This window comes from Heptranchias perlo, unplaced genomic scaffold (assembly GCF_035084215.1).
Source record: "Heptranchias perlo isolate sHepPer1 unplaced genomic scaffold, sHepPer1.hap1 HAP1_SCAFFOLD_761, whole genome shotgun sequence".
NCBI lineage: Eukaryota > Metazoa > Chordata > Chondrichthyes > Hexanchiformes > Hexanchidae > Heptranchias > Heptranchias perlo.
The window spans coordinates 51,732-69,231 of record NW_027139795.1 but is presented as its reverse complement, the minus strand read 5'-3'; the positions used below and the strand labels follow the sequence as shown (position 1 = coordinate 69,231).

Here is a 17,500-nt window from a genome sequence, read left to right as displayed (position 1 = left end):
ACTGAGAGACACCAGTCAGTGTACAGATATCTCCCTGAGAGAGAGGGACTGAGAGACACCAGTCAGTGTACAGATATCTCCCTGAGAGAGAGGGACTGAGAGACACCAGTCAGTGCACAGATATCTCCCTGAGGGAGAGGGGACTGAGAGACACCAGTCAGTGTACAGATATCTCCCTGAGAGAGGGGACTGAGAGACACCAGTCAGTGTACAGATATCTCCCCGAGAGAGAGGGACTGAGAGACACCAGTCAGTGTACAGATATCTCCCTGAGAGAGAGGGGACTGAGAGACACCAGTCAGTGTACAGATATCTCCCTGAGAGAGAGGGACTGAGAGACACCAGTCAGTGTACAGATATCTCCCTGAGGGAGAGGGGACTGAGAGACACCAGTCAGTGTACAGATATCTCCCTGAGAGAGAGGGGACTGAGAGTCAACAGTCAGTGTACAGATATCTCCCTGAGAGAGAGGGGACTGAGAGACACCAGTCAGTGTACAGAAATCTCCCTGAGAGAGAGGGGACTGAGAGACACCAGTCAGTGTACAGATATCTCCCTGAGAGCGAGGGGACTGAGAGACACCAGTCAGTGTACAGATATCTCCCCGAGAGAGGGGACTGAGAGACACCAGTCAGTGTACTGATATCTCCCTGAGAGAGAGGGGACTGAGAGACACCAGTCAGTGTACAGATATCTCCCTGAGAGAGAGGGGACTGAGAGACACCAGTCAGTGTACTGATATCTCCCTGAGAGAGAGGGGACTGAGAGACACCAGTCAGTGTACAGATATCTCCCTGAGAGAGAGGGACTGAGAGACACCAGTCAGTGTACAGATATCTCCCTGAGAGAGAGGGGACTGAGAGACACCAGTCAGTGTACTGATATCTCCCTGAGGGAGAGGGGACTGAGAGACACCAGTCAGTGTACAGATATCTCCCCGAGAGAGAGGGGACTGAGAGACACCAGTCAGTGTACAGATATCTCCCCGAGAGAGAGGGGACTGAGAGACACCAGTCAGTGTACAGATATCTCCCTGAGGGAGAGGGGACTGAGAGACACCAGTCAGTGCACAGATATCTCCCTGAGAGAGAGGGGACTGAGAGACACCAGTCAGTGTACAGATATCTCCCTGAGAGAGAGGGGACTGAGAGACACCAGTCAGTGTACAGATATCTCCCTGAGAGAGAGGGGACTGAGAGACACCAGTCAGTGTACAGATATCTCCCTGAGAGAGAGGGGACTGAGAGACACCAGTCAGTGTACAGATATCTCCCTGAGGGATAGGGCACTGAGAGACACCAGTCAGTGTACAGATATCTTCGAGAGAGAGAGAGGGGACTGAGAGACACCGGTCAGTGTACAGATATCTCCCTGAGAGAGGGAGGGACTGAGAGACACCAGTCAGTGTACAGATATCTCCCTGAGAGAGAGGGGACTGAGAGACACCAGTCAGTGTACAGATATCTCCCTGAGAGAGAGGGGACTGAGAGACATCAGTCAGTGTACAGATATCTCCCTGAGAGAGAGGGGACTGAGAGACACCAGTCAGTGTACAGATATCTCCCTGAGAGAGAGGGGACTGAGAGACACCAGTCAGTGCACAGATATCTCCCTGAGGGATAGGGCACTGAGAGACACCAGTCAGTGTACAGATATCTCCGAGAGAGAGAGGGGACTGAGAGACACCGGTCAGTGTACAGATATCTCCCTGAGAGAGGGAGGGACTGAGAGACACCAGTCAGTGTACAGATATCTCCCTGAGAGAGAGGGGACTGAGAGACACCAGTCAGTGCACAGATATCTCCCTGAGAGAGAGGGGACTGAGAGACACCAGTCAGTGTCCAGATATCTCCCTGAGAGAGAGGGGACTGAGAGACACCAGTCAGTGTACAGATATCTCCCTGAGAGAGAGGGGACTGAGAGACACCAATCAGTGTACAGATATCTCCCCGAGAGAGGGGACTGAGAGACACCAGTCAGTGTACAGATATCTCCCTGAGAGAGAGGGGACTGAGAGACACCAGTCAGTGTACAGATAACTCCCTGAGAGAGAGGGACTGAGAGACACCAGTCAGTGTACAGATATCTCCCAGAGAGAGAGGGGACTGAGAGACACCAGTCAGTGTACAGATATCTCCCTGAGAGAGAGGGGACTGAGAGACACCAGTCAGTGTACAGATATCTCCCTGAGAGAGGGGACTGAGAGACACCAGTCAGTGTACAGATATCTCCCTGAGAGAGATGGGACTGAGAGACACCAGTCAGTGCACAGATATCTCCCTGAGAGAGAGGGGACTGAGAGACACCAGTCAGTGTACAGATATCTCCCTGAGAGAGAGGGGACTGAGAGACACCAGTCAGTGTACAGATATCTCCCTGAGAGAGAGGGGACTGAGAGACACCAGTCAGTGTACAGATATCTCCCTGAGAGAGAGGGGACTGAGAGACACCAGTCAGTGTACAGATATCTCCCTGAGAGAGAGGGGACTGAGAGACACCAGTCGGTGTACAGATATCTCCCTGAGAGAGAGGGGACTGAGAGACACCAGTCAGTGTACAGATATCTCCCTGAGGGATAGGGCACTGAGAGACACCAGTCAGTGTACAGATATCTCCGAGAGAGAGAGAGGGGACTGAGAGACACCGGTCAGTGTACAGATATCTCCCTGAGAGAGGGAGGGACTGAGAGACACCAGTCAGTGTACAGATATCTCCCTGAGAGAGAGGGGACTGAGAGACACCAGTCAGTGTACAGATATCTCCCTGAGAGAGAGGGGACTGAGAGACATCAGTCAGTGTACAGATATCTCCCTGAGAGAGAGGGGACTGAGAGACACCAGTCGGTGTACAGATATCTCCCTGAGAGAGAGGGGACTGAGAGACACCAGTCAGTGTACAGATATCTCCCTGAGAGAGAGGGGACTGAGAGACACCAGTCAGTGCACAGATATCTCCCTGAGGGATAGGGCACTGAGAGACACCAGTCAGTGTACAGATATCTCCGAGAGAGAGAGGGGACTGAGAGACACCGGTCAGTGTACAGATATCTCCCTGAGAGAGGGAGGGACTGAGAGACACCAGTCAGTGTACAGATATCTCCCTGAGAGAGAGGGGACTGAGAGACACCAGTCAGTGCACAGATATCTCCCTGAGAGAGAGGGGACTGAGAGACACCAGTCAGTGTCCAGATATCTCCCTGAGAGAGAGGGGACTGAGAGACACCAGTCAGTGTACAGATATCTCCCTGAGAGAGAGGGGACTGAGAGACACCAATCAGTGTACAGATATCTCCCCGAGAGAGGGGACTGAGAGACACCAGTCAGTGTACAGATATCTCCCTGAGAGAGAGGGGACTGAGAGACACCAGTCAGTGTACAGATAACTCCCTGAGAGAGAGGGACTGAGAGACACCAGTCAGTGTACAGATATCTCCCAGAGAGAGAGGGGACTGAGAGACACCAGTCAGTGTACAGATATCTCCCTGAGAGAGAGGGGACTGAGAGACACCAGTCAGTGTACAGATATCTCCCTGAGAGAGGGGACTGAGAGACACCAGTCAGTGTACAGATATCTCCCTGAGAGAGATGGGACTGAGAGACACCAGTCAGTGCACAGATATCTCCCTGAGAGAGAGGGGACTGAGAGACACCAGTCAGTGTACAGATATCTCCCTGAGAGAGAGGGACTGAGAGACACCAGTCAGTGTACAGATATCTCCCTGAGAGAGATGGGACTGAGAGACACCAGTCAGTGTACAGATATCTCCCTGAGAGAGATGGGACTGAGAGACACCAGTCAGTGTACAGATATCTCCCTGAGAGAGAGGGACTGAGAGACACCAGTCAGTGTACAGATATCTCCCTGAGAGAGATGGGACTGAGAGACACCAGTCAGTGCACAGATATCTCCCCGAGGGAGAGAGGACTGAGAGACACCAGTCAGTGTACAGATATCTCCCAGAGAGAGAGGGGACTGAGAGACACCAGTCAGTGTACAGATATCTCCCTGAGAGAGAGGGGACTGAGAGACACCAGTCAGTGTACAGATATCTCCCTGAGAGAGAGGGGACTGAGAGACACCAGTCAGTGCACAGATATCTCCCTGAGAGAGAGGGGACTGAGAGACACCAGTCAGTGTACAGATATCTCCCTGAGAGAGAGGGGACTGAGAGACACCAGTCAGTGCACAGATATCTCCCTGAGAGAGAAGGGGACTGAGAGACACCAGTCAGTGTACAGATATCTCCCCGAGAGAGAGAGGGGACTGAGAGACACCAGTCAGTGTACAGATATCTCCCTGAGAGAGAGGGGACTGAGAGACACCAGTCAGTGCACAGATATCTCCCCGATGGAGAGAGGGAGCTTTGCTGATTGAATTTGGTTGACAGTCTCAAGGGGCAGATGGTAAGGTGAGATCACAACAGCCGGGGGAAAGGCTGGCTCTAACTCGAGATGCTCTTCCTCGTTCTCTACAGGTGACGGAGTCCCGAAAGATGAGGCAACGGCAATGCGTTGGTTCAGGTACAAAGAGCTTCCTCGACGAGAAGGTTTTCCGGTGCAGGTACAGCGGGGGTCGGGGTGTTGGGAGAGGTACGACGGGCGCAGGCCGCCTGATTCGCACTTCGACATGGGTGGCTTCACCCCCTGGAGAAAGTTCAAAGTTGGGTCCGGGGTCAACCGTGATTCTGTGGGTCTCACAGGGTCAGTGTTGAGGAGGTGACCTCCTGAGTGTTCACATAGAATTACAGAGAATTTACAGCACAGAAACAGGCCATTCGGCCCCACTGGTCTATCCCGGTGTTTATGCTCCACACGAGCCTCCTCCCTCCCTACTCCATCTCACCCTCTCACCATCTCCTTCTATTCCTCTCCCCCTCATGTGTTTATCCAGCTTCCCCTTAAATCCATCTACACTATTCACCTCAACTACTCCTTGTGGGAGCGAGTTCCACATTCTCACCACTCTCTGGGTAAAGAAGTTTCTCCTGAATTCCCCGATTGGATTTATTAGTGACTATCTTATATTTATGGCCCCCGAGTTCTGGTCTCCCCCACAAGTGGAAACATCTTCTCTCCGTCTACCCTATCGAACCCTTTCATAATCTTAAAGACCTCGAACAGGTCACCCCTCAGTCTTCTCTTTTCGAGAAAAAAAGAGCCCCAGTCTGTTCAATCTTTCCTGATAGGTAAAACCTCTCAGTTCTGGTATCATCCTTGTAAATCTTTTTCACACCTTCTCCAGTGCCTCTATATCCTTTTTATAATATGGAGACCAGAACTGTGCACAGTGCTCCGAGTGTGGTCCAACCAAGGTATATGGAGACCAGAACTGTGCACAGTGCTCCAAGTGTGGTCTAACCAAGGTATATGGAGACCAGAACTGTGCACAGTGCTCCAAGTGCGGTCTAACCAAGGTATATGGAGACCAGAACTGTGCACAGTGCTCCAAGTGTGGTCTAACCAAGGTATATGGAGACCAGAACTGTGCACAGTGCTCCAAGTGTGGTCTAACCAAGGTATATGGAGACCAGAACTGTGCACAGTGCTCCAAGTGTGGTTTAACCAAGGTATATGGAGACCAGAACTGTGCACAGTGCTCCAAGTGCGGTTTAACCAAGGTATATGGAGACCAGAACTGTGCACAGTGCTCCAAGTGTGGTCTAACCAAGGTATATGGAGACCAGAACTGTGCACAGTGCTCCAAGTGCAGTCTAACCAAGGTATATGGAGACCAGAACTGTGCACAGTGCTCCAAGTGCGGTCTGACCAAGGTATACGGAGACCAGAACTGTACACAGTGCTCCAAGTGTGGTCTAACCAAGGTATACGGAGACCAGAACTGTGCACAGTGCTCCAAGTGTGGACTAACCAAGGTATATGGAGACCAGAACTGTGCACAGTGCTCCAAGTGTGGACTAACCAAGGTATATGGAGACCAGAACTGTGCACAGTGCTCCAAGTGTGGTCTAACCAAGGTATATGGAGACCAGAACTGTACACAGTGCTCCAAGTGTGGTCTAACCAAGGTATATGGAGACCAGAACTGTGCACAGTGCTCAGAGTGTGGTCTAACCAAGGTTCTATACAAGTTTAACATAACTTCTCTGCTTTTCAATTCTATCCCTCTAGAAATGAACCCCAGTGTTTGATTTGCCCTTTTTTTATGGCCTTATTAACCTGCGTCTCTACTTTTGGTGATTTGTGTATCTGTACCCCCAGATCCCTCTGCTCCTCTCCTCCATTTAGACTCTTATTATCCAAGCAGTGTGTGGCCTCCTCGTTCTTCCTACCAGAATTCCAGCATATCCTGTTTTTATTTCAGATTTCCCATCCTCTGCGGTGTTTGGCTTTGGGTGCAGCCCTGGTTGCTGGAGAAACCTCCCTGATTATGTTGTCCAAGGAAGGCCTCGTTTCTTGTTCAAATTTGAGGGAGGTGGAGTCAGGAACGGAACTGGTCAACTCCTCTCTCACCCTTAATTCCCGCCTCTTCGACTGCTTTCCTGGCATTAAATGCAGTCCGTTCCCCTCTCCCCGGGCCGCTGTCGGAGCCTGAACCAGGCCGTTTGCAACCTTGGCGTCCTGTTTGACCCTGAGATGACCTTCTGACCCCCATCTCCGCTCCATCACCGAGACCGCCTACTCCCACCCTCTGTCACATCGCCCGTCTCCGCCCCCCTGCCTCAGCTCATCTGCTGCTGAAACCCTCATCCCGTGCCCTTCGTCCCCTCCAGACTGGACTATCCCAATGATCTCTTGTCCAGCCTCCCACCTTGCAGCCTCCGTAGCCATCAACTCATCTGCTGCCCCCCGCCCCCCCCCCGTATCCTAACTCGCGCCGAGTCCCGTTCACCCATCACTCCCACCCTCTGCTCGTTGACCGACACTGGCTCCCTGTCCGAGAACGCCTCGATTTCAAAATTCTCCGCGTTCAAATCCCTCCGTGGCCCCTTCTCCCTGTCTCTGAAACCTCCTCCAGCCCCCGACAAACCTCCCAGATCTCTGCGCTCCTCCAATTCGGGCCTCTTGTCCATCTCCCAGCTCCATTCGCCCCGACACTGGGCCCTGAGCTCTGGAATTCCCTCCCTAAACCTCTCCAACTTCCTCTCTCTCTCTCTCTCTCCTTCCCTCCCGAAACCTCTCCCTCCCTCCTCCTTCAAGACGGTCCTTAAAACCTCCCTCTTTGACCAAGCTTCTGGTCGCCTGCCCTAATATCTCCTGAAGTGGCTCGGGGTCGGATTTTGTCTGATTTGCCTTCCTGTGAAGGGCCTTGGTGGACACTTTGTGAATCCAAGACGCTGTCTTTGCGTTGGAAGATCTCACGGTAATTTTCCTGTGCGCTCTACAGAAAAGCTGCCGACCAGGGACACCCCTATTCTTCCTACAATCTTGCGGTGGGGAAGCTGAAGGAGATGACGGAGGATGTCGAAGATTGGTGAGAATTATTTCTGCTTAATTCCGGGCAATTATCGTTGGGTGGGCGAGGGTTCACCGACAGTTGGAGACCCACAGGTCAACGCAAAGGTCCACATGGCACTATTCGAAGAAGAGCAGGGCAGTTCCTCCGACAGCGCGGCGCTCCCTCGGTACCGACCCTCCGACAGCGCGGCGCTCCCTCGGCACCGACCCTCCGACAGCGCGGCGCTCCCTCGGTACCGACCCTCCGACAGCGCGGCGCTCCCTCGGTACCGACCCTCCGACAGCGCGGCGCTCCCTCGGTACCGACCCTCCGACAGCGCGGCGCTCCCTCGGTACCGACCCTCCGACAGTGCGGCGCTCCCTCGGTACCGACCCTCCCACAGTGCGGCGCTCCCTCAGTACAGACCCTCCGACAGCACAGCGCTCCCTCAGTACTGACCCTCCGATAGTGCGGCGCTCCCTCAGTACAGACCCTCCGACAGCACGGCGCTCCCTCAGTACTGACCTTCCGACAGTGCGGCGCTCCCTCAGTACTGACCCTCCCACAGTGCGGCGCTCCCTCAGTACTGACCCTCCGACAGTGCGGCGCTCCCTCAGTACTGACCCTCCGACAGTGCGGCGCTCCCTCAGTACTGACCCTCCCACAGTGCGGCGCTCCCTCAGTCCTGACCCTCCCACAGTGCGGCGCTCCCTCAGTACTGCACAACCGGGGAGCGTCGCCTTGGATTATGGGCCATATGGAGGCTAGCGTCCCAAGCTGGCTTTGCGGGTCACCAGAAAACCGCAGGTGAGGGGAAAGATGGAGGGAACTGCATTCCTTATTTCTGGAGAACTGGGAGATACAATACCAGTAAATCCAATCGGGAATTCAGGAGAAACTTCTTTACCCAGAGAGTGGTGGGAATGTGGAACTCGCTCCCACAAGGAGTAGTTGAGGCGAATAGCAGAGATGCATGTATGAACGTAAGAGACAGGAGCAGGAGTCGGCCACTCGGCCCCTCGAGCCTGCTCCCCCCTTCAATCAGATCATGGCTGATCTTCGATCTCAACTCCACTTTCCCGCCCGATCCCCGTATCCCTCGACTCCCCTCGAGTCCAAAAATCCATCCATCTCAGTCTTGAATATACTCAACGACTCAGCATCGTGGGGTAGGGAATTCCAAAGATTCGCCACCCTCTGAGTGAAGAAATTCCTCCTCATCTCAATCTTGAATGGCCGACCCCTCATCCTGAGACTATGCCCCCTCGTTCTAGACTCGCTAGCCCTGGGGAAACAGCCTCTCAGCATCGACCCTGTCAAGCCCCCTCAGAATCTTATATGTTTCAATGAGATCACCTCTCATTCATCCAAACTCCAGAGAGTCTCGGCCCATTCTACTCAATCTCTCCTCAGAGGACAACCCTCTCATCCCAGGAATCAATCTGGTGAACCTTCGTTGCACCCCCCTCTAAGGCAAGTATATCCTTCCTTAGATAAGGAGACCAAAACTGTACGCAGTACTCCAGGTGTGGTCTCACCAAAGCCCAGTACAATTGTAGTAAGACTTCCTTACTCTTGGACTCCAACCCCCTTTGCAATAAAGGCCAACATACCATTTGCCTTTAAGGGGAAGCTAGACGGGGGTGGGAGAACAGGGGGAAGAAAGGAATGGAAGGATAAGATGGGATGAAGAGGGGGCGGGGGAGGAGTATAAAGGCCAGCATGGACCAGTTGGGCCGAATGGCCTGTTTCTGAGCTGGGGCCATACTCAGTTGCACCTTCACCTGTCTCCCTCTGCTGGTGTCTCTCCGCATCAGCGTTCAGATATATTCCAGAGGTCCAGGGCGGTGTGTGCCGAGAGTCAATCCTGTACCGATACCCTGAGGGAGTTTGCCTCGTGGCGGGCCGCGATGCCCCCGGCAGTCGAACAGCCCGCCGGCACCCGCCCCTCCCGGCGCGCGCGTTAAGAGGGCGGGTGGTCGGTAGAGGGGGGGCGGGGGCGTCGATCGATCGCGGTGCCCGGGGAGACCCGTAAGCTCCCAGCGAGCGCGGGAGACGTGCTGCTCTCTGATTCAAACATGCTGCGTTGTCTCTTTCTCCACCCACCACCCCCCCCCTCGAAACCTTTCAAAATCGCGCCCTGGTTCAGGGAGGTAGAGGAACTCCTGTCCAGGGCCGCTGAACGTGGATTGGACAAGGCAGAAGACATCCTGAAGAAGCTGTGCAAGAAGACGCAGTGACCAACTCATTCCCAACCGTCCGTCTCACCCACCCCCTCCTCCGACGAGGGATTAATTTGCACAGGGTTAATCAGACTTTGTTTTTTTTTGCTTTGGCGTTTCCGCGGTCTAATCTCGCCTCAGAACCCAACCCTTGCAGCCTGGCGAATCTGCAAGGCCGATATATCCTTTCAAAGGTGCGATCCCCAGAGCTGTACGCGATCACTCCAGATGTGCTGGAAGCATCTGCGGCAAAGCTTCCTCCCCTTTATATCCTCGCCCTCCGGTTACAAAGGCGAACTTTCCAGGAGCCTTTTGGATGATTTATTTTTGGAACTGATCACCAGTCAGTTTAATTATCCCTCTCAAGATGTGTGGACAACGCAGTCTGCCGTAGATCATCTGCCTTTAAACTCCACGGGGATACAGGGGAGAATTTTTAATTGGTTCGGAGTCCGCAAAGAGGGGAGTGGCTGCATTGATACGTAAATGGCCGGACGGGAATGGGGAGATTGAAAAAGATTGCTATCTGGAGAATGGAGAACGGCCAAGAGTAATGGCAAGGTAACTCCCAACACGGGAGTGTTGGAGACCATCGGGGAGTGTCCTAGGCCCAACCATCTTCAGCTGCTTCATCAATGACCTTCCCTCCATCATGAGGTCAGAAATGGGGATGTTCGCTGATGATTGCACAGTGTTCACTTCTGTTTGCAACCCCTCAGATAATGAAGCAGTCTGAGCCCGCATGCAGCAAGACCTGGACAACATCCAGGCTTGGGCTGATAAGTAACATTCGCGCCAGACAAGTGCCAGGCAATGACCATCTCCAACAAGAGAGAGTCTAACCACCTCCCCTTGACATTCAACGGATTTACCATCGCTAAATCCCCCACCATCAACATCCTGGGGGTCACCATTGACCAGAAACTTAACTGGACCGGCCACATAAATACTGTGGCCACAAGAGCCGGTCAGAGGCTGGGTATTCTGCGGCGAGTGACTCACCTCCTGTCTCTCCAAAGCCTTTCCACCATCTACAAGGCACAAGTCAGGAGTGTGATGGAATACTCTCCACTTGCCTGGATGAGTGCAGCTCCAACAACACTCAAGTAATGCCGTTGAATGTCAAGGGGAGGTGGTCAGACTCTCTCTTCTTGGAGATGCTCATTGCCTGGCACTCGTCTGGCGCCAATGTTACTTGCCACTTATCAGCCCAAGCCTGGATGTTGTCCAGGTCTTGCTGCATGCGGGCTCGGACTGCTTCATTATCTGAGGGGTATGAAAACATACAAGGGCGGTCGCTGAGCGGGAGGGCTGAGAAGTCGATCCTTCTTGATCAGCTTTGGACGGAGAACATCACAGATAACCTTGGTGGAATGACAGAATCGCAGGAAGGTTTCAGCGGGGAAGGCGGCCATTCAGCCCATCGAGCCCGATGCACAATACGTCTCGTTTCACGTGAATCACTCCTGTCGAGTGTATGTTTCATTATCGCCAATAATCCTTCTTGTCGTCTGCTTTAATAAATCTTCTCAACATCTGCCTGAAATGCTGCGAGCGTTATTTTTTCGAGGAGCAACTCGTGATTAAGGGCACACAGCCTCGAAAAACATGTCCTCCATTCGCTAACCCCTTACATTTAGCAAACGACTAACGCCAAGTGTCTCAGTCTTCAGAGCTTCTGAGGCAGAAGGTCGAGGGTTCGAGCCCCACACACACTCCAGAGACTCGAGCCCCGTAATCCAGGCCGACACTCCCCAGTTGCTCAGAACTGAGGGAGCGCCGCACTGTCGGAGGGTCAGGACTGAGGGAGCGCCGCACTGTGGGAGGGTCGGTACCGAGGGAGCGCCGCGCTGTCGGAGGGTCGGGACCGAGGGAGCGCCACGCTGTCGGAGGGTCGGTACTGAGGGAGCGCCGCGCTGTCAGAGGGTCGGTACCGAGGGAGCGCCGCGCTGTCAGAGGGTCGGTACTGAGGGAGCGCCGCGCTGTCGGAGGGTCGGTACCGAGGGAGCGCCGCGCTGTCGGAGGGTCGGTACTGAGGGAGCGCCGCGCTGTCAGAGGGTCGGTACCGAGGGAGCGCCGCGCTGTCAGAGGGTCGGTACTGAGGGAGTGCCGCACTGTCGGAGATCTCTCCTACTCTTCTTCGAAGAGTGCCTTGTGGAACTTTGCCTTCACCTGAGAGGGCAGACGGGGCCTCGGTTTAACGTCTCATCCGAAAGACGGCGCCTCCGAGGCAGTTTATGTTTACAATAAGGCTGTTGAAGAAGCTTTCGGGGTACCTGGGCTTTATTAATAGAGGCATCGAGCACAAAAGCAAGGGAGTCGTGCTAAACCCTTTATGAAACACTGGTTTAGGCCTCAGCTGGAGAATTGTGTCCAATTCTGGGCACCGCACTTTAGGAAGGATGTCCAGGCCTCAGAGAGGGTGCGGAGGAGATTTACCAGAATGGTTCCAGGGGACGAGGGGACCTCGGTTCATGTGGAGAGACCGGAGAATCTGGGATCGTTCTCCTCAGAGCGGAGAAGGTGAAGGGGGAGATTTAATCGAGGGGTTCAAAATCACGAGGGGGTTTCGATCGAGGAGATGAGGAGAGACTGTTTCCAGTGGGCAGGAGGGTCGGTGAGCAGAGGACGCAGATTGAAGATAATCGGGGAAAGAGACAGAGCCGGTGGGGGGAGATGAGGAGAATGTTTTTTTACGCAGCGAGTTGTGATGATCTGGAATTCACTGCCTGAAAGGGAGCAGATTCAATAATAACTTTCAAAAGGGGGAATTGGAGAAATACTCGAAAGGGGGAAATTTTCAGGGCGACGGGGAAAGAGCAGGGTCGGGGGGGGGGTTGAGAGGACCAATCGGGGAGTTCTTTCACAGGGCTGGCAAAGGCTCGACAGGCCGAATGGCCCTCCTCCTGCGCTCTACCGTTCTGATCAATAACATCCGGCGAGGTCCGTTTCTGTCCTGCAACGGTGACGGGAAATAAAATCCCTGTGAGGCCCCGAGTCCCCTTAACTCTGGATCGGCACCGAATCAGGATGTGGGCCGTCTGCCAATCGGAGGCTCCACCTCACGTGATTCGGGAGAGCTTCGATCCACAGGCTGGCCTCATCCCCCGCTCCCCGTCCACATCACTGCCTGGTCTTGGACTTTGCTCCGTGCTCCTGTCCTTTAGCTGGAGGGCGTGGGGAGGGGGGCCCCCCCCGGGGAGAGGGGCTGGACTCTTGGTTCGCAAGCCTTCGAGAGCAGGGGAGTTCGTGCAGAGTGCAGGAGCCGTGTCTGTACCGGGGTACGGTGAGTGGCATTCGGACTGGGGTGTTTGTCAAAGGTGTGGGGAAGTCGGGAGGTGGGGGGAGCGAGGACAGAGAGAAACAGGCAGTGAGAGAGAGAGAGAGACAAGGAGAGGGAGAGAGAAACAGGCAGTGAGAGAGAGAGAGAGACAAGGAGAGAGAGAGAGAGAGAGAAAAACAGAGACTTGGAGAGAGAGAGAGACAAGGAGAGAGAGAGAGAGAGAGAAACAGAGACTTGGAGAGAGAGAGAGACAAGGAGAGAGAGAGAGAAAAACAGAGACTTGGAGAGAGAGAGAGAGAGACAAGGAGAGGGAGAGAGAGAGAGAAAAACAGAGACTTGGAGAGAGAGAGAGACAAGGAGAGAGAGAGAGAGAGAAAAACAGAGACTTGGAGAGAGAGAGAGACAAGGAGAGAGAGAGAGAGAGAAAAACAGAGACTTGGAGAGAGAGAGAGAGAGACAAGGAGAGAGAGAGAGAGAGAGAAAAACAGAGACTTGGAGAGAGAGAGAGACAAGGAGAGAGAGAGAGAGAGAGAAACAGAGACTTGGAGAGAGAGAGAGACAAGGAGAGAGAGAGAGAAAAACAGAGACTTGGAGAGAGAGAGAGAGAGAGAGACAAGGAGAGGGAGAGAGAGAGAGAAAAACAGAGACTTGGAGAGAGAGAGACAAGGAGAGAGAGAGAGAGAGAAAAACAGAGACTTGGAGAGAGAGAGAGACAAGGAGAGAGAGAGAGAGAGAAAAACAGAGACTTGGAGAGAGAGAGAGAGAGACAAGGAGAGAGAGAGAGAGAGAAAAACAGAGACTTGGAGAGAGAGAGAGACAAGGAGAGAGAGAGAGAGAGAGAAACAGAGACTTGGAGAGAGAGAGAGACAAGGAGAGAGTGAGAGAAAAACAGAGACTTGGAGAGAGAGAGAGACAAGGAGAGAGAGAGAGAGAAAAACAGAGACTTGGAGAGAGAGAGAGACAAGGAGAGAGAGAGAGAGAAAAACAGAGACTTGGAGAGAGAGAGAGACAAGGAGAGAGAGTGAGAGAGAAAAACAGAGACTTGGAGAGAGAGAGAGAGAGAGAGAGACAGAGACTGAGAGAGACAAGGAGAGAGAGTGAGAGAAACAGAGACTGTGAGAGTGAGAGAGACAAGGAGAGAGTGAGAGAAACAGAGACTTGGAGAGAGAGAGAGACAAGGAGAGAGAGAGAGAGAGAAAAACAGAGACTTGGAGAGAGAGAGAGAGAGAAAAACAGAGACTTGGAGAGAGAGAGAGAGAGACAAGGAGAGAGAGAGAGAGAGAAAAACAGAGACTTGGAGAGAGAGAGAGAGACAAGGAGAGAGAGAGAGAGAAAAACAGAGACTTGGAGAGAGAGAGAGACAAGGAGAGAGAGAGAGAGAAAAACAGAGACTTGGAGAGAGAGAGAGACAAGGAGAGAGAGTGAGAGAGAAAAACAGAGACTTGGAGAGAGAGAGAGAGAGAGAGAGACAGAGACTGAGAGAGACAAGGAGAGAGAGTGAGAGAAACAGAGACTGTGAGAGTGAGAGAGACAAGGAGAGAGTGAGAGAAACAGAGACTTGGAGAGAGAGAGAGACAAGGAGAGAGAGAGAGAGAGAAAAACAGAGACTTGGAGAGAGAGAGAGAGAGAAAAACAGAGACTTGGAGAGAGAGAGAGAGAGACAAGGAGAGAGAGAGAGAGAGAAAAACAGAGACTTGGAGAGAGACAGAGACTGAGAGAGACAAGGAGAGAGAGTGAGAGAAACAGAGACTTGAAGAGAGAGAGAGACAAGGAGAGAGAGAGAGAGAGAAAAACAGAGACTTGGAGAGAGAGAGAGAGAGAGACAGAGACTGAGAGCGACAAGGAGAGAGAGTGAGAGAAACAGAGACTGTGGGAGTGAGACAGACAAGGAGAGAGTGAGAGAGACAGAGACTGTGGGAGAGAGAGAGAGAGAGAGACAAGGAGAGAGAGTGAGAGAAACAGAGACTGTGGGAGTGAGACAGACAAGGAGAGAGTGAGAGAAACAGAGACTGTGGAAGAGAGAGAGAGAGAGAGAGACAAGGAGAGAGAGTGAGAGAAACAGACTGAGAGAGAGTGAGAAAAACAGAGACTTGGAGAGAGAGAGAGACAGAGAGAGACAGAGACTGAGAGAGACAAGGAGAGAGAGTGAGAGAAACAGAGACTGTGGGAGAGAGAGAGAGAGAGAGACAAGGAGAGAGAGTGAGAAAAACAGACAGAGAGACAAGGAGAGAGAGTGAGAAAAACAGAGACTTGGAGAGAGAGAGAAAAACAGAGACTTGGAGAGAGAGAGAGAGACAAAGAGAGAGTGAGAGAAACAGAGACTGTGAGACTGAGAGAGACAAGGAGAGTGAGAGAAACAGAGACTGTGAGACTGAGAGAGACAAGGAGAGAGAGTGAGAGAAACAGAGACTTGGAGAGAGAGAGAGACAAGGAGAGAGTGAGAGAAACAGACTGTGGGAGAGAGAGAGGCAAGAAGAGAGTGAGAGAGACAGAGATTATGGGAGTGAGAGAGACAAGGAGAGAGTGAGAGAAACAGAGACTGTGGGAGTGAGAGAGACAGAGACTATGGGAGAGAGAGAGACAAGGAGAGAGTGAGAGAAAGAGAGACTATGGGAGTGAGAGACAAGGAGAGAGTGAGAGAAACAGAGAGTGTGGGAGTGAGAGAGACAAGGAGAGAGTGAGTGAAACAGAGACTATGGGAGAGAGAGAGAGACAAGGAGTGAGAGAAACAGAGATTATGGGAGTGAGAGAGACAAGGAGAGAGAGTGAGAGAGACAGAGACTGTGGGAGTGAGAGAGACAAGGAGAGTGAGAGAAACAGAGACTGCGGGAGTGAGTGTGAGCAGACAGTGCGAGAGACAAGGAGCGAGTGTCAGAGTGCGCAAACCCTCCTTCAACTCTTGTGATTTGAGACGTCACGGCGGTGGGATCTTGCTGTGCGGCAAAGTCGGCTGCCGCGTTTCCCACATCACAACAGCGACTACCCTTGGAAAAGCACTTTGCCGGTTGTGAAACGCTCTGGGACGACCGGAGGGGGCGGGGGGGTGGGTGAGAGACGCTGTAGAAACCAGAGTTCTCTCTCTTTCATTTTCCACAAAGGGTGAAGAATGGACACGGCCTCGTATCTCGCTCGGATTGGATACCGCGGGCCAACCCGGCCCTCTCTGGAAAACCTGAGGGCGATCCATCGGCGCCACGTTCTCTCGGTGCCCTTCGGGAGCCTGGCCATCCACTGCGGGGAGAGGATCGTGCTGGACGTCCCGGCCCTCTACCAGACCATCGTCGTGGGGCGGAGAGGGGGCTTCTGCTGCGAGGTCAACGGCTTGTTCTGGTGGCTTTTGGGGCAGCTGGGCTACAAGGTCACGATCCTCTCAGGCCAAGTCAGGAACTCTCTGACCCGCGTGTACGGCCCGCCCTACGACCACCTGATTTTGCTGGTGGACCTCGACGGGCGGAGGTGGTTGTGCGACGTTGGCTTTGGCTGCGCCTTCAGGACCCCCCTTCTCCTGGAAGCGGAGACGGAGCAAACGCAAGACAACGGGGCCTTCAAGCTCTGCCGGGAAACGGGCGTTTGGTCCCTCCAAAGCTTCACCCTCGACGGAGACGGGGCGGACACCCGTAAGAGCTGGGTGGCCCTGTACAAGTTCACCTTGGAGCCGAAACGGCTCGAGGACTTCAGGGCCATGTGCGACTACCATCAGACGTCTCCGCACTCCATCTTCTACTGTAAGGCTTTCTGCACCTTGCATCTGAGCGACGGCATGGTCACCTACATGGGCAGGAGGCTGATCGTAACGGAGTTCGTGGGAGAGGCTGTAAGGAAGTCCACGGTCGAGCTGCAGGACAGCGAGATCCCCAAAGTCTTGAAGGAAAGGTTTGGAATAACGCTGAGGAATAAACTCGTCCAAAAGATGACGACATTGTGTCACCTCCACTGACAGACTGAGGACATCGATTTATGTGCATCTGTGACCCATTATAATCCAAGCCCTGTGTTAAAGTGTGTATCAAAGATTTTCATTATGGATAACTCATTAAATAGTGGGCAGTGTTTGACGGGACAGTGTAGAGGGAGCTTTACTCTGTATCTAAACCCTGTACCTGCCCTGGGAGTGTTTGACGGGACAGTGTAGAGGAGCTTTACTCTGCATCTAACCCTGTACCTGCCCTGGGAGTGTTTGATGGGACAGTGTAGAGGGAGCTTAACTCTGTATCTAACCTCTGTACCTGACCTGGGAGTGTGTGACGGGACAGTGTAGAGGGAGCTTTACTCTGGATCTAACCCTGGACCTGCCCGGGGAGTGTTTGACGGGACAGTGCAGAGGGAGCATTACTCTGTATCTAACCTGTACCTGCCCTGGGAGTGTTTGATGGGACAGTGTAGAGGGAGCTTTACTCTGTATCTAACCCTGTACCTGACCCTGGAGTGTGTGACGGACAGTGTAGAGGGAGCTTTACTCTGTATCTACCCTGTACCTGCCCTGGGAATGTTGACGGGACAGTGTAGAGGAGCTTTACTCTGTATCTAACCCTGTACCTGCCCTGGAATGTTTGACGGGACAGTGTAGAGGAGCTTTACTCTCTGTATCTAACCCTGTACA

At 53.1% G+C, this 17,500-nt stretch overlaps 1 protein-coding gene and 1 pseudogene across 1 annotated transcript in view; both read left to right on the top strand.

Moving 5' to 3' along the window:
• Positions 1–10,353, top strand: part of LOC137319215 (secretory immunoglobulin A-binding protein EsiB-like) — a 15,561-nt gene extending 5,208 nt beyond the window's left edge. Inside the window, exons 3-5 of the mRNA XM_067981520.1 lie at positions 4,475–4,520; positions 7,345–7,431; positions 9,545–10,353. Coding sequence (XP_067837621.1) covers positions 4,475–4,520; positions 7,345–7,431; positions 9,545–9,635 — 224 coding nt within the window. The 3' untranslated portion in view covers positions 9,636–10,353. The remainder of the gene's footprint in view (positions 1–4,474; positions 4,521–7,344; positions 7,432–9,544) is intronic.
• Positions 10,354–12,634: 2,281 nt separating this feature from the next.
• Positions 12,635–16,983, top strand: LOC137319214 (arylamine N-acetyltransferase, pineal gland isozyme NAT-10-like; annotated as a pseudogene).
• Positions 16,984–17,500: the final 517 nt, after the last annotated feature.